Source organism: Perognathus longimembris, chromosome 23 (genome assembly GCF_023159225.1).
Source record: "Perognathus longimembris pacificus isolate PPM17 chromosome 23, ASM2315922v1, whole genome shotgun sequence".
Lineage (NCBI taxonomy): Eukaryota > Metazoa > Chordata > Mammalia > Rodentia > Heteromyidae > Perognathus > Perognathus longimembris.
In genome coordinates, this window is record NC_063183.1 from 24666475 (window position 1) to 24686692 (window position 20218).

The 20218-nt window shown below is 46.7% G+C and overlaps 1 protein-coding gene across 1 annotated transcript in view; it reads left to right on the top strand.

The window, feature by feature from the left end:
• Prtg (protogenin) overlaps positions 1–20218 on the top strand; it is a 61432-nt gene that overhangs the window by 39427 nt on the left and 1787 nt on the right. Inside the window, exons 11-18 of the mRNA XM_048332052.1 lie at positions 8879–8974; positions 9930–10116; positions 10965–11092; positions 12661–12831; positions 16088–16270; positions 17464–17584; positions 18435–18597; positions 19796–19900. Of these exons, the coding sequence (XP_048188009.1) occupies positions 8879–8974; positions 9930–10116; positions 10965–11092; positions 12661–12831; positions 16088–16270; positions 17464–17584; positions 18435–18597; positions 19796–19900 (1154 nt within the window). The remainder of the gene's footprint in view (positions 1–8878; positions 8975–9929; positions 10117–10964; positions 11093–12660; positions 12832–16087; positions 16271–17463; positions 17585–18434; positions 18598–19795; positions 19901–20218) is intronic.

Genomic DNA, 20218 nt, shown 5'->3' on the forward strand with positions numbered 1-20218 from the left:
TAAAGTGCTCATCTCGTATACATGAGGCCCTGGTTCGATTCCTCAGCACCACATATATATAGAAAAAGCTGGAAGGGGCGCTGTGACTCAAGTGGCAGAGTTCTAGCCTTGAGCAAAAAGAAGCCAGGGACAGTGCTCAGGCCCTGAGTTTAAGTGCCAGGGCTGGCAAAAAAAAAAAAAAAAAAAAGCTGTAAGTTGTGGCTCAAGTGGGTACATTCCCAGCCTTGAATGAATAATAAGCTTAGAGACAGATCCCAGACCCCAAGTACTGGAACAAAAACAAACACAAAAAAGGAAGCTTTTGAAAATGTGAAAGAATTTTTGATATTTTTCCCCCTTTAGTCTTAAATAATAATGATCACTCTGAAATGCTGTAAAACATAGAATAATACATCATGCCTTGCTATGAGCTGAGGGGTATGATGTGAACAACAACAAAGCATGAAAAGATAAAGCAAAGTTGTTGTTGTTTTTTGCCTTCCCCAAGAACAAAGTATCGGATGCCTGTGCCTTGTGTGGGTTTCACCAGCTGTGACACCAGTTTCCCAGCGCACAATGGAGGGGGGCCACTTAGGGAGGGGGGACCCCGATGGAGGGGGGGAGGCCGCCGGGCAGCTGGCTTCTCTTTGTGATAGCCACTAAAAAGTTAATATTCTGTGTTCTGTTTTTTTTTTTCTTCAGAAAGCACTTCTGTAAAAGACCAACTCTTGCCCAACCTAAATTAGCTTGCTGTGTGATTCGTCTGCATAGGTTTTGTCTTCTTGCTTAAGGGGGGGAAAAAAAAGAAGTAGAAGAAAAATTGTCTACCCCAAAACCACCCAGGGCAGATAACTGCAGATAACCCTTTGACCTTTGGGGCTAGGTGAAGATTTACAGTACCGGGGGACTTCACTTCACAGACTTGCTTGAAAAGAGCCCTAAAGAAAAGCAAGGCCCCTGTGGAGCCGGACAAAATAAGCAGGATAAGGAAATGCCATTATTTTAAGGGGCTGTGTTTTGTTTTGCCTTTCTGCAGTGGCTGTGTGTGTCCAGATTGGGAATGTAATGTCCATTCAGTTTCTGGGCTGACTGGTTCAGGATATCTTGGTCACGCGTAGGGTCTGTCTTTCTTAAGAAGTTCTCAACAGATACTCCCTGTTGCCAGCTCCATCAAATTAAAATTCCCGTTTGAAATATTAAAATGGTTTATATTGCCTTTTCTTTTTTTTCTGTCTTTTTCCAAGTTAAGTGAAAGTGTGAGTCCCTGAATTCAAGCCCCAGTACAGACACAATACACAGACAAACAAATTCAAATGACACTTGAAACTGAGACTTTTGAAGAAACTAGGTCATTATTTCCTAGAGAACGATGTCCAGAGCTGTTTAATAATTATTTAAGCAGAATCTTTAACTCTTATTACTTCCTATCTCACTCAGTTCATAGAACAGGACTTTTATTTTGCCTTCTCAAATATTCCAATATTTTCTGAAGCATTTTCCATTTTCGAGTTGGTTTAGTCAACTGGTTTTCTTTCTTTCTTTTTTTTTTTTTGCTGTTTCCTAAGCTTTTATATGCATGCTTTAATCAAACACCCAGGAAATGCTTCCTTGACCTAAGGCAGACACACTGGCAGTTATTGAGAAGCATCTTCTCATTGTTTTCCAGTCCAGATGTTTCGCATGTTAGTTTTCAGCAGGAAGGGAAAGGTTCTGGTTAGCTGGGCGTCCCTCTGTTGAGTCTGTCAGCATGGTCAGCGCTTGACTTGAATGGTCCACATCTCCTAAGAGGAGAGAGGAAGAACTCTTGTAGGAGATTAAATCAATACTGTCCATTAATCACACTGAATGTCAACTCTGGGCCCACTCCACAAGTTCCTGGTTAAGGCAAAGAATCTTTAGATGTGTGAGGTCCTCAGAGATCTAAGTAACTTAGAGGAGGGGAGCTTTTTTGAAATGCCACCATTAGCACATGAAAGGGGCTTCTGGGTGGACAAGAAGAAGAAAAAAATCCCGGTAATTACTCTTTGTAGAATCCATTTTGCTTTCACTTTGGTCTTTGTTCTTAAAACTGTATGCCAGTGAAAAATTTTAAGCTTCCTCCTATTTAGTATGCCTTCCACAGGGAAGCCGAAGCTGCCTGGAAGAAAAATATTAATGGAGGAAAATATTTTTAGTTTAGCCTTTTAAACTATTTTCATGGGTTTTATTTATTTATTTTTTGTGCTGGAGCTGGGGCTTGGACTCAGGATCTGGGTGTTTGTCCCTGAGCCTTTTTGTTCAAAGGCTGGTGCTCTACCACTTAAGCCATAGCTTCACTTCTGTTGTTGTTGCTGGTTATCTGGAGATAAGAGGTTTGGGATTTTTATTTCTGCCCAGGTTGGCTTTGAACCATGATCTTCAGATCTCAGCCTCCTGAGTAGCTAGGATTACAGGCGTGAGCCACTAGCACCCAACTCTCAGTGTCTTTTAATACCTACAAGGTTGAACTGTATAGAATCTGAAAACCAATCAACGTGTTAGTGAGGGGTACCTGCTTGTACCCAAGAGCTCCCAGAATTTTGTTGTCTGCTACCAAACATTAAAATGTGTTTTGGAGTGATCCAGTCAGCAGAGCTCAAACAGGTGGTGACCCAGTGCCTCTGGCATGTTTCAATATATGCAGAAACCTTTGTTTTTCTACCGAAAGAAGTGAAAAGATGTTTCAGGTTGTCTACCCGCATATACGTATCCCGTCTTGGAAGCGCGTCTCTACCCGCTAAGGCTTGAGTTTTGGAGGGGTGGTTACCCCACTCCACATGTTTTTGCCATGAAACCAGGCACCTCCCTAGCAAGTCCTGGGAGTTGAGATGATAGATGACATTTGCATGTTGCCTCGCAGAAGGGTCAAAATGGCAGGGCCAGCCCACGACAGAGGAACGGAGAAACGTTAGTTCTGGAGGGAAATTTATTTCCTAGCTACAGGGGAAGTTTGGCTGTCATGAATAGGCTCTCTCTTGTCAATTTATAAAAATCCTGTTTGTAAAGCGCCAATGTGTGTGAGATGGTCCGCGAATGTGTGCGTGCTGACCGAAGTAGCTGCCTAAGCAAATGCTCAGCAAATACAGTACTGTGAGTAAGTCCCGTGTTCTACTTGCTTTTAGGAGAAGCATCACTCCTGGTAGAATTGTTATTATTTCAAAGGAACTTTTTTTTTTTTTTTGGCGGGTCCTGGGGCTTGAACTGTGGTCCAAAGAGAAATGACAGGATGGGAGTATTTAATTGGAAAAGCCATGTGTTTGCTCTGCATCTCACCAAACAACCCCAGACATTGTGGGGAACTTGTACACGCAAAACAAAACGAAACACAGAGATGGCCCATCGTGCCTGCTTAGTTTGCTAGGAAGCAGATTTTCATAATGCCCCATACAAAGAACTTCGTCCTGCATTCTTGTAGACTCCCACCGGAGGGGATGTTTTTCCTGGCAGGGAGAGGTGTTATTTGTCTTAAGGCCCTTCTGGAAGGCAGAACAAAAGAGCCCTGGTGTTGTGGGGTTCAGACAAATGTCCTGCCCCGCTGCGTGGAGGAGCGAGCGAGAGAGCGAGCAAGCGGCGGCGGAGGGGGCCCAGTGACTCTGCCCTCCCTCCGCCCTGGTCTCGCTTGGGCGGATGCACCATCGCACCATGAGTGTGGCGCGTTGGGCGGAGTTGTTGAAGAAAGTGAGATTTCAGCGTCTAAGGCAGAAAGAAGGAAAAAAAAAACCATTTACGGCAATTAGTGTCCTGCAGAAAACTCAGTGTATGAGGGAGAATAGATGGCTTTTAAAGACTGTTATTATAAAGGCGACGTACAGAGGGGGTTACAGTTATAGTTTCCTGGAGTTCATGTTGTTAAATGGTATTTTATGTGACCACCGGCCCCTCAAAGAAGACGGCCTGAACCAGTGTGCGTGAGCTCCTTGCCGTTTTCCACCTCTGAGAAGGACCTGGTCCCCGGGGCACGCGTGGGGGTGAAGGGTGGCCGCCCCGCGCCCTTGGGCGGCGGGGAGCCTTGTGGATGTGAATGGGGTTTGAGGGGACTGGCCATCTCCTGCGCTGGCTCTCCCTGGCCTTTCCGTTCCCACCCATCCCCCCTCCGCCTGTCCCCTGCCCCTCTGCTGCTGGGGCCGACTCGGGCTGGCCCCCAGATTCCGTGTCAGAGGCCGCGACCCAGTGTCACCGTGGCCGCGCTGCTGGCCTCTCCTCTGAATAATTAGATGGGGTTATTGTGTTGCTGGGGGGGTGGGGTGGGGGGGACAGGCCCCCGGGGCAGGGCTGACCAGAGCCAGGAGCTCTCCAGCCGGACAACAGGGGAACAATGGGCCCCCAAAAAGCAGGCACTGCACAAAACCCCCGCTGCACAAAAGATTAAATTAAAAGTGGACATTTGGCCAGGCACGAGGTGTCATCCTGCAGAATTCCCCCTTCCTACCTCTACTCGCGCTCGCCTCCTTCATTTCCTTCCCCGGCGGCTTCCAGGGCGCGCTGGCCTCTTCCCTCAGCTCCCGGCAACCTTACACTCAAAGCTTCCCAACAGGGGCCTCCCCTCCTGCCTGGAGGGGCCCTGGACTTTAAATTCACATTTTCCTTACTATGTAATAATGATTCGTGTGTGCGCGCGCTGGTACTCAAGGCCTGGACACTGTCTCTTAGCTTTATTGCTCAAGGATGGCACTCTACCACTCAGCCCAGCGTTCCCTGTTTCCTTTCTGGCTTTTTTTGGTAGTGAATTGGAGATAAAAGTTTCGTGGATTTTCCTGCCCAGGCTAACTTAGAACTGCGATCTTCAGGTCTCAGCCTCTGGGAGCTCCTTAAGGCGACAGGCATGAGCTACTTAGCAACCCAGCCCTAATTTTTATTGATAGTATTGCCGTTATTCTACATAAGTATCCTACACTTTAATGAATAAAATCTTTCCCAACAGTTTCAGAATACCAGTATCATCGTCCTACTCATTTGGCAGGCGATTATAACTGAGATATAAGGAGAGGTTAGTTTTCCCACATTCCCATACATTAGTAGGCAGGTAGAATTGGCACCTAGGCAGGCTGGGGTGGCACGCCTCAGTCCTGCGGCACTGCACTCGACTGTCCTTAGCTTCGAAGTTGTCTACTATTTGTCCTGGCCTCCCCCGAAGAGGATGGCGAGTGCGAACAGTACCAAATTCTCACAGCTTTTTGGAAATTCACACAAAACATTTAGATGTGTGACGACAAAAAAGGCATCTGAGTCACTTTTTTTAAACGGCTCTGCAGTTGGAGACTGTCCTTTGGTAAAGCGTAAGCAACAGCCCTTCTCCATACCTACTGGGTTTGATTTGCTCAGTCATCAGTGAGCAGCTATCAGAATTCTCTCCTGAGGGTAAATGGGGGTGTGGGACTGGTGACTGGAGAGCCATGGCTCTCTTTACAGACACACGGGTGCCACCTGGTGGTGGGCAGGAGAAACGCAGGTTTGACAAGTCACTGGGATGGACTTAGGGTCGAGAGGGTTTTTTGTTGTTGCCTAGTCTTCCAGGGCATTTTGCAATGAAAAATAAGCGTATCACACCAACGTTTGAAGTGCACAACTTAAAAGGCACCATAAAGATACCGTTAGTGGGGCTGGGAATATGGCCTAGTGGCAAGAGTGCTTGACTCGTATACATGAAGCCCTGGGTTTGATGCCTCAGCACCACATATATAGAAAACGGCCAAAAGTAGTGCTGTGTCTCAAGTGGCAGAGTGCTAGCCTTGAGCAAAAAGAAGCCACGGACAGCGCTCAGGCCCTGAGTTCAAGCCCCAGGACTGGTAAAAACAACAACAACCAAGTATGTAGTGATTAAGCATGATTTTATTTAAAGCTCTTAAGATCCCTATAAGGGGAATTCTGATATCTGGCTTAGAAGAGTAAGAAGCTTGTCTTTAGGCTAGAGACAGTCATTTTAATAATAAGCCAACGTTCCTGAGCCACACTGTTATGAATTAAAATGTTTGGAATCAGCTTTGTGTCATCTTTTTTTTTTTTTTTTTTTTTTTGTCTTCGATCATGGGGCTTGAATTCAAGGCTTGGGCACTGTCCTTAAGCTCTTTTTGCTTACTTTCTGTTTTCTAATGGTAAATTGGAAATAAGAATCTTAGGGACTTTCCTGCCTGGGTGGGCTGAGAACCTCAATCCTCAGATCTCAGCCTCCTGAGTAGCTAGGGTGGCGCGGCTCTGTGTTTTGTTTTTTAGCTGAGAAGTATCAGTGGGCGATAAATGCTTGCTTTGCCATTACTTCAGGGCCTGCTCACGAAATTACTGATAGGCCATCAAGCCCCATTTCTGACAGCTCTGTAAATAAGAATAAGCCAGGTTGCCCGAGAGGGTTCTGGGTTGACAAACCCCACTACGACAGCAACCTACTCTTCAATTGGTATCCAGTCGGCCAAAGCTGAAGGGGGGGACCGTGTGTCCAGTCAGCCAGGCCGAGCTGCTGCTGAGCAGCGCCCTGCTCAGCTCTGTCCCGAACCTGCCACCTCCTCTTGGCTTTGGTGGTTCTGGCTGTTGAAATGAGGATTTTTAGTCTCGCTAGGCAGGTGCTCTACCTCTTGAGCCATGTCTGCAGATTCTTGTTGACATGGTTTTATGTGTATGTATGTGTGTGTGTATATAGGTATGCGCTGGCCACATACATACATGTATGGGCTTTAACTCGGGACCTGAGTGCTGTCCCTTACCTTTACTGCTGAAGGCTGGCGTGCTACCACTTCTTTTACGATTAACAATTAACTGGAGATAAGTGGAGATAAGTGTCCCATGGACATTCCTGCCTAAGCTGGTGAGACCCGGCATCTGGCCTGACGTGGATATTTTTGGGGTCAGAGTCGTACTTCATGCCCCAGCTGGCCTGAGCTTTGATCCTCCTACCTGTCTTTACTATTTGAGGGTCCGTGGCTGGGGTTGACGGGTGCATGCCACGACTCCCAGCCGTTGTGCTTCCTCACGTACCTGGGACAGCAGATGTGCACCCATACCCAGTCACTTGTCCAGATGGAGAACTTTTATGCCATGATGGTCTGGAATGGAAATCTCCAGGTCTCTGCCTCCCAAATACCTAGGGTTCTAGGTGTGAACCACCGCATCTAGCCCCTAATCTGGCCTTCTTTGTGTTTGTGTGTCGATCCGGGGGCTTTAAATCAAGGCCTGTGCACTGTCGGAGATATTTTTTTTCTTAAGGCCAGTACTCTGCCACTCGACACAGCTCTCTTCTCAGTTTTTTTGGTGGTTAACTGGAGATAAAAGTCTCAAGGACTTTCCTTCCCAGACTGGCTTTGAACCACAATCCTCAGGTTTTAGCCACCTGAGTAGCTATGATTATGAGCTTGAGCCACTGGCACTTGACTTAGAATCTTGTTTATTCTTTAACCCTGTGTCGTCTTCTCCAAATGATATATCTATTAAGGATGATTTTCTTCTCTTATTAATATTGAATTCATTATTTGTGTGTTTACTTTGTTGTTCTTTTGAGAAGTAAAATTAAAAAGAAAGACATTATTTCCAGGAAGCATTTGGGGAGGATTAAACGTGCTTTGTAGTTATATGCCACCATAAGCGGATAATTTAAAGTATATTTGTATTCTTCTCGAGTGTTTAAAAATTCATATTTATTAAAATGCACAGTCACAGCTGGGTATGTAGGCTCAGTGGTAAAGCGCTTGCTTAGCAAGTGCAACATCCTGGATTCGAGCCTCAGTACCAAAACAGAAAAGACACACCTCCTCCCCCCCCACCCCCAATTAAAATGCATAGCAAATTGTTTATTTCTTCAATACCCTGTAAAAAAGTGCATGGGATGGGTTTTAGTGTCATAGCTTAATAGATACCAGCAGAGGGAGCTCTAACTCTCTTTTCTTGACTTGAAATTGTGGATTGGAAGGGTAAACTTAGAAACAAACTATTAAAACTTTAATAGTACATGGCTGTATACAGGTTTTAACTTTTTTTTTCTGGCACTGGAGATTGAACTCAGCCTATATGCTGTTCCTAAGCTTTTTCCACTTAAGGCTAGTGCTCTACCACTTGAACCATAGCTCCAGTTCAGGCTTTTGGGTGGTTAATTTGAGGTAAGAGTCTCATGAACTTTCCTGATAGGAAAGTCCTGGCCTGGAACCACCATCCTCATATCTCAGCCTCCTGAGTAGTTAGGGTGACGAGCATAACCAACTGGTAACCTTTAGCCTTTTAAAATAAAAATCTGGGGTTGGGAATGTGGTTTAGTGGTAGAGTGCTTGCCTAGCCATTCCTAAGCACCGCAGACACAGAGAAAGCTGGAAGTGATGCTGTGGCTCAAGTGGCAGAGTGCTAGCTTTGAGTGAAAAGAAGCCAGGAACAGTGCTCAAGCCCTGAGTTCAAGTCCCAGGACTGGCCAAAAAAAAAAAAAATCTGGGCATTGGGGAAGAAAAGTAATGTTGGGAATTAGGTGATGTATAAGAGAAAGTCCTATGATTCGTAGTTAAAAATAGCAATGTCAGATGGATCACTTAAGTCACACATACAGAAGATAGAAGAAACGTTTTATTCAAAACTTTTTTTTTGAAGCTGAGCACTGGTGGCCCATGCCTTTAATCGTAGCTACTCAGGAGACTGAGATCTGAGGATTGCAGTTCAAAGCCAGCCTGAGCAGAAAAGTCCCTGTGAGACTCTTATCTCCAATAAGCCACTAGAAAACTGGAAGTGGCACTGCGTCTCAAGTGGTAGAGCACTAGCCTTGAGCTGAAGAGCTCAGGGACAGCACCCAAGCCACGAGTTCAAGCCCCACCACAACCAACCCCCCCCCAAAAAAAAGTCAAGAAAGGCTCTGTGCAGATCTTGTACCCATTGCCAGAGGGCTGATCATAATGTTTTACTGTGGATTTGCTTGTAGACCCCAGAAGAAAATACCACGTGCGGCTGCTGGCCTACAACAACGTGGAAGATGGCTACCAGGCGGACCAGACAGTCAGCACCCCGGGCTGCGTCTGTGAGTGGCAGTTCCAGTGGCCCCTCCCTCCCTCCCTCCCTCCCTCCCTCCCTCCCTCCCTCCCTCCCTCCCTCCCTCCCTCCCTCCCTCCCTCCTTCCCTCCTGTTCCTCTTCCCGTCCAGGTCTTGTCTGCACTTGGAAGCCTTGGTGGTTTACTTGCTTTCCATCCCCTGTGCTGCCCTGGCATAGTATCTAGAATAAGTAGGCGCTCAGGTGCCTCTGTAAATATTTGAGGGCGATTCTGAGTCCCCATTTTAACTTTGTAAGCAAAAGACTGCCAGAAATTTACCTGGGGAGATTAAAAACCTCACGGAATACTTGGCATACTAAAATTTTCTTTTGTCTACCCTCTCCACGAGGCTATTTCTTTGCAGTTGCTGTTGTTTTATTGCTGTTAGGGAGAACGTTCTAGTCTCAGCTCGCCTGCCGGTTTCCTGAATGTCTTGTCTTTTTTGTGCTTCTGAGTTTTTGTTTTTGTTTTGTCAGTCTTGAGGCTTGAACTCAGGGCCCCGGCACTGTCTGAGCGTTTCTGCTCCAGGCTAGTGCTCTACCGTACCACGTTAAGCCACAGCTCCACTTCCAGTTTTCTGGTGGTTCATTGGAGATGAGAGTCTCCCAGGCTTTCCTGTCCAGCCTGGCTTTGAACTGCAGTCTTCAGAGCTCAGCCTTCTGAGTAGCTAGGATTAATAGGTGTGAGCCACCATTGCCCGGTGTGCTTTTCTGGTGTTTAATCTGTCAGGTACTGATTGTGTCAGACTCTTTCTGTAAAAATGGGGAAGAGTTGTTTCCAGATCACTATGAATGAATCTCTGGTGGGGTTAAAAAAAAAACACCCCAAAAACAAATAGGGAGCCTAACTTCTAAAGTGGGCCATGATGATTTTATTTGCACCTGGCTGGTTGTTTCTACATTGAACAGAGTCCTGTAGTGAGTGACACATTGTGTCTTTCCATAGCTGTTCGTGATCGCATGGTGCCTCCTCCGCCACCCCCCCACCACCTCTATGCGAAGGCCAACACCTCCTCCTCCATCTTCCTGCACTGGCGGAGGTCGGCGTTCACCACCGCGCAGGTCATCAACTACACCGTCCGCTGCAACCCCGTGGGCCTGCAGAACGCTTCTTTGGTTCTCTACCTGCAAACGTACGGCGCTCCGATGAATGCTTGTTTTCTTGGCTTCCTCTTTACTCGTACCTTTTTTTTTTTTTTTTAAACCATCTTGAATCCAGCTTGGGCTTCCATTGTATGTATTATTTCTTTCGGGGTGCGTCTTCTTAAAAAAAAAAAATGGTGGCTACAAGCGTTGTGTGTCATGTTTTGACCTAGCATAGAAGTGCTTCGGTGTGGGAAATGTAGGTGGACGTGTTAAATTGTAGCCCTCTTAGGCAATCATATGAAATTCAAAAAATAAACAAATTAAATAAAATGTTCCAGTACGTAGGGATTCCCTGTAAAATTCTAGAAACCCAGCCTCCCCCCACCCCTTTTTGGGGGTGGTGGTGGTGCCAGTGCTGTGGGGCTTGAGTTCAAGTCCTGGGCTCAATTCCTGAGCTTTTCACTTAAGGCAGGAGCTCTACCGCTTGAGCCACAGTTCTACTTGTGGTATTTTGGTGGTTCACTGAGACAAAAAGTCTCATAGACTTTCCTGCCCTTTCTGGCTTTGAACCTGGAACCTCAGCTCTCAGCCTCCTGAGTGGCTGGGCCTGAGCCCACCTCAGGCAGCCCAATCTTTTTTAAATTAATTATTTTTTTATAGTCAGTATCTATTCTGGAAGCGTAGTTTCCTCTCGGAGAGGCACCTTGTAGGCTTCGTTCTGAAGGATAATATAAGAGTGGATTCCTTGTGTTTATAGTCTGACAAATGTTTTAAGGCAAGCAAGGGACTGATAACTGATGGTAGTGCACGCTGCCTCTTGGGTGGGAAGCTGACAGTCTCGTAGAAACATTCTGGTAGTTTCCAGTGATAAGGACTTCTTCCCTCCTTATTGTAGGTCAGAGACGCACATGTTGGTTCAAGGTCTGGAACCAAACACCAAATACGAATTTGCTGTGCGATTGCACGTGGACCAGCTCTCCAGCCCCTGGAGCCCCGTGGTCTACCATTCCACACTTCCAGAAGGTAAAGGAAGCAACTGCAGTCTGGCTTTACCTCCTAAGAGATTGTAAGGAAATGATTCCAATTCATTATGCACCAGTATGGAAAACTCCAGTGAAAACCCATTGTACAATTACTATACATTAATGAAGAAGTGTCTGTCCGTCTGTCTGTCTGTCTGTCTGTCTCTCTCTCTCTTTGATTCTTGTTTTTTTTTTGTTGTTGTTGTTTTGTTTGCCAGTCCTGGGGCTTGAACTCAGGGCCTGAGCACTGTCCCTGGCTGCTTTTTGCTCAAGGCTAGCACTCTGCCACTTGAGCCACAACTCCACTTGTGGCCTATTCTATATATGTGGTGCTGAGGAATCAAACCCAGGGCTTCATGTATACGAGGCAAGCACTTTGGCAAGGATAATATCCTGAGTTTTCAACTACCAGTGGATGTGCCATATATCTTTTTTCTCTTTTCCCCTTTGTTCTGGTACTGGGGCTTGAGCTTGGGACCTGGACACTGTCCTTTAGCATTTTTACTCAAGGCTGGTACTCTACCACTTGAGCCACACTTCCACTTCCAGCTTTTTATTTATTTATTTTTTTGCTGATAATTGCAGATAAGAGTCCTACAGAGGGCTGGGAATATGGCCTAGTGGCAAGAGTGCTTGCCTCATATACATGAATCCCGGGGTTTGATTCCCAAGCATCACATATATAGAAAACAGCCAGAAGTGGTACTGTGGCTCAAGTGGTAGAGTGCTAGCCTTGAGCAAAAAGAAGCCAGGGACAGTGCTCAGGCCCTGAGTCCAAGCCCCAGGACTGGCAAAAAAAAAAAAAAAAAAAAAAGTGTAAGAGTCCTACAGACTTTCTTACCTGGGCTGGCTTTGAACCAGAATCCTCAGATCTCAGCCTCTTGATGTAACTAGGATTATAGGCACGAGCCACCAAAATGAGACCTTTTCCTTTTTTCTTTATCTGGTAAACATAAAAGTAAAATTAGCTTTCAGAAAGGAAAAAAAATAGTAATTTACTATTAAGTATCATTCATGGTCTTTAAAAGCTTTGTAGTAGCTTCCAGTTTTTCAAACTTCTAGCCTTATCCATCTATCAGGCAGGCATTTGAATGCTTATGAACCATTCTGTTTTATTTACTTGTTTTTTTGTCCATTTATGTTGTTGGTTGTGGGGCTTGAACTCAGGGCCTGGGCGCTGTCCCGGAGCTTTCCTGCTCAAGGATAGCGCTTTACCACTTGGAGCCACAGCTCTACCTCCAGTTTTTGGGTAATTAATTGGAGATAAGAGTCTCACAGAGCGGCTGGGAATGTGGCTTAGTGGTAGAGTGCTTGCCTAGCATGCATGAAGTCCTAGGTTCCATTCCTCAGTACCACATAAACAGAAAAAGGCAGACATGGTGCTGTGGCTCAAGTGGTTGAGTGCCAGCCTTGAGCAAAAGAAGCTCAGGAACAGTGCTAATTTCCAGCCTTAGGACTGGCCAAAAAAGGTCTCAGACTTTGCTGCAAGCCAGTGATCCTCAGACCTCAGCCTCCTAGCTACAGGTGTGAGCCAGTGGCGCCCTGCTAAACCGTTTCATTTGTGCACAGCGCCGTCGGGTCCCCCCGTGGGAGTGAAGGTGACACTGATCGACGATGACACTGCCCTGGTTTCGTGGAAGCCCCCCGACGGGCCCGAGACGGTGGTGACGCGTTACACTATCCTGTACGCTTCCAGGAAGGCCTGGATTGCGGGAGAATGGCAGGTCCTGCATCGAGAAGGTAAGCGAGGCCATCCATCGTTATGTTAAGGAGACTGAACAGGTGGATTAATAATAATATAAAGAAACATAGGAGAAAAAGAGCAATGTGTATTTCTATGTCTGAAGTAAATTATCAAAGCATTTGGTTTCATTCAAAGGCACTGGTAGCTCACGACTGTTATCCCAGCTACTTAGGAGTTTGAGGTCTGAGGATGGCAGTTCAAAGCCAGGCAAATCCAAGAGACTCTTATCTCCAATTAATTTGCAAAAAAGCCAGAAGTGGAGGTATGGTTCAAATGGTAGAGTGTAGCCTTGAGTGAAAAAGTTAGGGGATAGCACCCAAGCTCTGACTTGAGTTCAGGGCTCAATACTGACTACTCCCCCTGCCCCCCCCCCCCAAAACCAAAGATTCCCATTGGAAATTTAAATCCTTCAATAAAGCAGCTTCTCTAACTCTATGCTTGCCAAATAAATCGGATCACCAGTAGGAATATATTTACCACATACATGCTAATTGAGCGCTTTCTAAGCTCTCATATCCCATTTATACAAATGATCCTATCATAAATGCTGGAAAGAAAGTCACAATAGGGCAAAGTGGCAGCAGGGTGGAAGAGGTAGCAAGGTGCGTTTACTTGGAAGAAACAACATCTGAGCACCGGTATGTTGGTGTCCGGGGAGCGCAGAGGCCCCGCCCCAGGCAGACATCATTTATATATGTAGGAGCCAGAATGTGTTTCCTAGTTTCCTTCTTTATAAACGGCCATCAATCTGCTGTCCGTGGCTCACACCTATCATCTGGCTATTCAGGAGGCTGAGATGCGAGCATCATGGTCAAAGCCAACGAAGGCAGGAAATTTTATGATTTTTTTTTTTTAATCTCCAATTAACCAGTAAAAACCTCAAAGTGGAGTTGTGGCTAAAAGGGTAGGGTGCCAGCCTTGAGTGAAAAAGCTAGGTACGGGACAGTGCCGAGGCCCTGAATTCAAGCCCCAGTATCTGCCCTCCCCCCCAAAAAAAATTAACCAGGAAGGATGCACAATATTGCTGATCTGCGTATAATACTGGGATGAAATGGAAGGCTTTCAGTTGCTGGCAATGACTAGTGTTTGCCACACATGAAGGATGTTTTTAAGGCATTTAGTAATGAAACGGTGACTTTTCTGTCTCCTGGGAAGAAGCGGGAAGGCTTCGGCTGGCTGTGTTCAGTGCATCTGCCTGAGAAGCCAGCGGCGGAGACGGAGACGCGCGGACGGGACGCTTGCGCTCCCTGAGGCTAAATAGGGCTTTGTTGATGTAGCCGTCCTGTCCTGTGCTCAGGTTGCTCGCACCCCAAGTGCAGGCCAAGTGGCAACCGGAGAACATGAAAACAAGCCTCCGCTGGCTTGGCGGCCCAACGCCCCCGCGGCATGACCTCGGCTCCTGAGATTGCCCCTTGCCACCCTGGCGTGCCTGCACGCAGCTGGCCCTGCCACCGACGGCAGGGAGCCATCGTGAGCTATTGGAAGCTGTTGTCAAGGACTCAACGCGTGGTGGGGGCGGGAAGGGGGGAGTGGGAGGAAACACTTGCAGGAAAGCGAGGTTCCTCCTGTGCAACCCACCTATAGAATCAGTGCTGGGCGTGTGTGTGTGTGTGTGTGTGTGTGTGTGTGTGTGTGTGTGTGTGTGACGGTAGTGGGGCTTGAACTTGGGGCCTTGGTACTATCCTTTAGCTTTTTTGTTCAAAGCTAATGCTCCACTAGTTGAGCCACAGTTTTACCTCTAGCCTTTTCCTGGCTGAGTGGAGATAAAGAGTCTCATGGACTTTGCTGGCTGACCTGGCTTTGCACTTCAATCCTCAGATCTCAGCCTTCTACGTAGCTAGGATTACAGATGTGGCCACTGTTGCCTGGTTGTGGTTCAATTTCTTTCTTTTTTTTTCTTGCCAGTCCTGGGGCTTGGACTCAGGGCCTGAGCACTGTCCCTGGCTTCTTTTTGCTCAAGGCTAGCACTCTGCCACTTGAGCCACCAGCACCACTTCTGGCTTTTTCTATCTATGTGGTGCTGAGGAATCAAGCCCAAGGCAAGCACTCCAGTGGTAAGCCACATTCCCAACCTAATCTTTTTTTTTTTTCTCTCTCTCTCTCCTTTTTTGGTCAGTCGTGGGGCTTGAACTCTGTGTCCCTGAGCTCTTCAGCTCAAGGCTAGAGCTCTACCACTTGAGCCACAGCGCCATTTCCAGTTTTCTGATGGTGAATTGGAGATCAAAGTCCCATGGGGTTTCCTGCTTGGGCTGGTTTTGAACCTTGATCCTCAGATCTCAGTCCCCCGAGTAGCTAGGACTACAGGCATGAGCTACCAGCACCCAGCTTGGATTTTTTAATGTTAGGATTAATTCCAGGGTAGGAGTTGCCATTCTAAGGGGAAAGAAATACTTCAACAGATCAGAACAAGATCAGAAAAGACTCCCAAAGGAATAGCAACCCCCAAATCAGAATCTTTCCAACAGAGAAAATACCTGTAACTACTAAACTTCCTGTATAAATTCACCTGATGATTTACTTTTTGGCCCTTTCTTTTGTGGAAGAAATCTGACATAATTGGGCCATGGAAGGGGCCTTCCTATGCTTTCAGAAATAATTAAAGTTGCATCCAACTTAAGAGGGAAGGACAGGATTGTTAATCACAGTTATTATCATAAGTAGTTTCAACTCTTCTAGCAAGTGGGGGAAAAGGACTCACATTGGGGGTTTGAAAATTGAATTATAATTGTTGATCTGGGTTGAACATTACTCTCTTTGTGTGTGTATGGTTGCAAGGCTCTATAATTAAATGTTCTTGGTTTTTGGTGCAGTCTTGGGGCTTGAATTCAGGGCTTGGGTGCTATCCTTTAGCTGCCTTCCCCCCCCCCCCCCCCCCGAAAACTGGAACTCTGTCACTTGGGCTTTTTGCAATTCGGCGTCTGAATCGCAATCCTCCAATCTCCACCTCCTGCATAGCTAGGAATACAAGTGCCAGCCTGTAATCAGATTGCAGCATTTCTAGGGCTATAGAAGTTGACTTTGGCTGGGGATATGGCCTAGTGGCAAGAATACTTGCCTCATATACATGAGGCCCTGGGTTCGATTCCCCAGCACCACATATACAGAAAACGGCCAGAAGGGGCGCTGTGGCTCAAGTGGCAGAGTGCTAGCCTTGAGCAAAAAGAAGCCAGGGACGGTGCTCAGGCCCTGAGTCCAAGGCCCAGGACTGGCCAAAAAAAGAAGTTGACTTCGTGATGGCTGTTTGGTTTTTAGGAGCCATAACCATGGCTTTGCTAGAGAACCTGGTGGCTGGAAACGTGTACATCGTCAAGATATCTGCCTCCAACGAGGTGGGGGAGGGGCCCTTCTCAAGCTCCGTGGAGCTGGCCGTTCTTCCAAAGGAAACTTCTGAGTCCAACCAGAGGCCCAAGCGGTTAGATTCTGCGGATGCCAAAGGTACGTATATGGCCACGGTGAGATATATACACTTTCTATAAAAATTGCCATCAGCCTAAACCTGCACTAAATTTAGGCTTGCTAAATGGTTGCTGGTGAGGGTCTGGCGTTATTGCTGTGTCGGCGATCTCTCTACAGTGGCTTTCAGGCCACCATGCTGCTGGCTTCTTCTTGTCCCAGCTGTGCAGCCACAAGAGCAGCTGAGCCCCCCCCCCAACGCGGTCCACCCCCCTCCCCCCCCCAACCTCCAGCTCCAGCTCTCTGGCAGGCTCTGTAGAAAGACACAGCAAAGGAGACTGTGACGGTCACACGCACAACGGCATGGTTTGCATTAAGTTTTAGCCACAGAAAAATGGCCTTTCTAGAAAGAATGGGGTTGACTTCTACAAAAGCAATTGGACCTACATCTTCGAAGAGGAATCGCCCTCCTTGCTTGCCCCTCTGGAGGAGGCCTGAGCCCTGAGCCCTGGGGTTCGGGGCTTGTCTCCTTCACCATCACCTCTTCTGCAAAGAGGGGGCAGCTTTCAATGGAGGGAAATGCCAACTAAACTCAGAACAAGACTAAGGACTCATGGCTCTCAAAGAGAAGCTATTCTATGTGGGGGGGGGGGTGGGGAAGGAAGGGAAAACAGGCCAGGTGGTAACCATCGCAGTTACCACATCACCCGTGAAAAGGGGAGCCAGTCTCTTCTTTGTGTGTCACGCACTTTGTTCAAAATGATCTGGAGACTGTCCCCTGCTTGTTAATAAACATCAGACCCCATGGGTCTTTCCTAGTTAGGGCCTCAGAATCCACCTCACTTTTAACCTGTCTCCGGTGACTGACACACATCAAAAGCCTAAAACACTGCTGTAATGTATGTAAATGGGAAAGATCTCTTCATCCTGCACGGCTGCCTGGAGGTCACGGGACGTGAAAGCCGTCCTTTGGTCCCACCAAAGAGACATCTGTTCTGCCCCTTTCCATGTGAGAAATTACGGGTTGATGATCACAGATACTGTAATAATGCGATGTCTTAAGTGTGATGTCAGGATCTTCAACATGGAGGGATAAGTTGTTCTGGAATCACTATGATACTTGATGGATTCCTGCCTGAGGGAAGCCATGTGTACCTGAGAGTTACGATGTGCGGAAAGGCTTTTGTTGTTGTTGTTTTCTCTTGAGTCACCTGAGTAAACAGGCTCTTCTCCAGTTTATTCAGGCTATTACCAACTGGACCAGAAATCCATGACGGGCATTGCCATCGGCGTGGGCATCGCCTTGACCTGCATCCTCATCTGTGTTCTCATCTTGATATACCGGAGTAAAGCCAGGTGTGTGCCCATTGCTACACATGTTGAGCGGGTGAACAGCAACCACAGGGAACAGAAGTGGAAATCGGGTGCCTTTTAGGGGGACTGGGACTTTGCCACTTTAAAATAAATGCAGGGTTACTGAGTTCTTACACTGGAAACATGTATTTTGTAGGGAGATTTTTTTTTTTTGTCATTTGAAAAATTTTTTACCATGCCTATAAAATACATTCAAATGAGGGCCTGCTTTCCTCATTTCCTTCATATTTTGAGAAACATAAAATGTGTCGCTGAGATTGGGTTTTGTTTCTGTCTTAATGGCGCACTTAAATCCCATGCATCTGGTACTCGAGAAGAGTTCCGGGAATATTTCCTGTTTAAGCAGCAGTTTCAGAAAAAGCCTCATTCACTGAGAACTGCACAGGACAAATGGTTGGGAATGTTCAGACGAGAATTAAGACAGGCGGGCCTGCTGGGAGCCGGTGGCTCCTGCCTGTCACCCTCGCTCCTCAGGATGCTGAGATCTGAGGATCACAGTTTGAACCAGACCTGGCAAGGAAGTCCTGAGACTCTTATCTCCAATAGACCACTAGGAAACCGCAAGTGAGGCTGTGGCTCAAAGTGGTGGGGCACTGGCCTTGAGCAGAAAAGCTCAAGGACAATGCCCAGGCCCTGAGTTCAAGCCCTACAACTGACCAAAGGGGGGAGAAGAAAATTTGATATTCAGTTCTAAAGAAAGCTGTTTGAGAAATGGTTGACGAAGGACACCGTCGTTTGCTAGTTGGTGGTCACAGACCAAATTGGGTGCATCTGCTGGCTGTCTTCTGTGAGATGCGATGCGAAGGTTTTTCTTGTCTTCCTAATATTTCAGGAAATCATCTTCCAAGACAGCTCAGAATGGAACTCAACACTTGTCTGGCACCAGTTCCACCTTTGCCACAAGGAATGAAGTAGGAAAGACCCTGCAAAGATCTGTAGAGAACGAAGAATCCTTAATGCCCATGATCTTGCCGAACAGCCTGAGCGATACAAAGGTGCTCTGCCCTCGCTCCATCTCCCTCCCTTCCCTTTCTCCCCACCGCCTCCCACTCCCCTCTCCTTTTTTGGTAACAGTCGTGGGGCTTGAACTTGGGGCCCAGGAGCTGTCCCTTAGCTTTTTTTGCTCAAGGCTGGTGCTCTACCACTTGAGTCAGAGCTCTACTTCTGGCTTGTTGGCAGTTAATTAGAGATATGAGTTTCACAGACTTTTCTTGCCCAGGCTGGCTTTGAACCACAGTCCTCAAATCCCAGCATCCTGAGTCTGTAGGATTACAGGTGTGAGCTGCCAGCACCCAACCTTATGTATTTTTTAAATGTGTGAAGAATTTGGTTATTGTTAAGACATGAATCATTCAGCATTCATTCATTCTTTTTTTTTTTCTTCCCTAGTCCTGGGCCTTGGACTCAGGGCCTGAGCACCGTCCTTGGATTCTTTTTGTTCAAGGCTAACATTCTACCACTTAAGCCACAGTGCCACTTCTGGCTTTTTCTGTTTACGTGGTGCTGAGGAATCGAACCTAGGGCTTCATGTATACGAGGCAAGCCCTCTACCACTAGGCCATATTCCCAGCCCCTCATTCAGTATTATTAGTGGAATAAAATTCATACTTTTGTACGGATATTACCTCTCCCCCCCCTTTATTTGCCAATACTTTGCCTTGAACTCAAGGTCCTGTGCTCTTGCTTGGCTTTTTCTGCTCAAGTCTTGTGCTCTACCACTTGGTCCACGCCTCCACTTCTGACTTTATAATGGGTGATGAGAATTTCATTAATTTGTCTGCCCAGGCTGGCTTTGCACTATAATCCTTCTCAGTTCAAGTCTCAGGCCTGGTGTGCGCGCGCATGCGTGCACGCGCACACACACAGACACACACACACAGAATGTGCATATCTACAATGCACATAATGCTAGCCAGGCATGGTGGCTTATGCCTGTAATCTCAGCACTCCAGAGACAGTCCAGGAGGAATCTGAGTAGCCTGGATACAAACCACATAAACTTTTATTCACTAATGAATACTCTGTTATAATGTTGTATGCTGCTGTGTAAAAGAAGAAAAAGAGGTTTGGTCTGTGATTATTTTTCCCCTTTAACTTTAAATTTTTTTTGTATATTTATGATAAACTGAAATCTCTAGTACCAATATATTTACCTCCTTCCTCTCCCCCCCTCCCCTATTTTGTTTTCCCCAGGGAGGAACTGACCTGATAATTAATAGCTACGGTCCTGTAATTAAAAACAACCCGAAAAAAAAGTGGCTTTTTTCCCAAGACTCTAAGAAGACAAAAGTGGAACAGGTAATCCACCTACACACAGAAATATTTTTTTTTTGTTTTTTTGGTTTTGTTTTGTTTTTTAACCAGTCCTGGGGCTTGGACTCGGGGCCTGAGCACTGTCCCTTTTGCTCAAGGCTAGCACTCTACCACTTGAGCCTCAGTGCCACTTCCAGCTTTTTCTATATATGTGGTGCGGAGGAATCGAACCTAGGGCTTCATGTATACGAGTCAGGCACTCTACCATTAGGCCATGTTCCCAGCCCCCTACACACAGAAATCTTTGACACCCATGAGAAAGGAAATTGTAATTAAAAGGAGAGAAAAATGTAGATGAATACT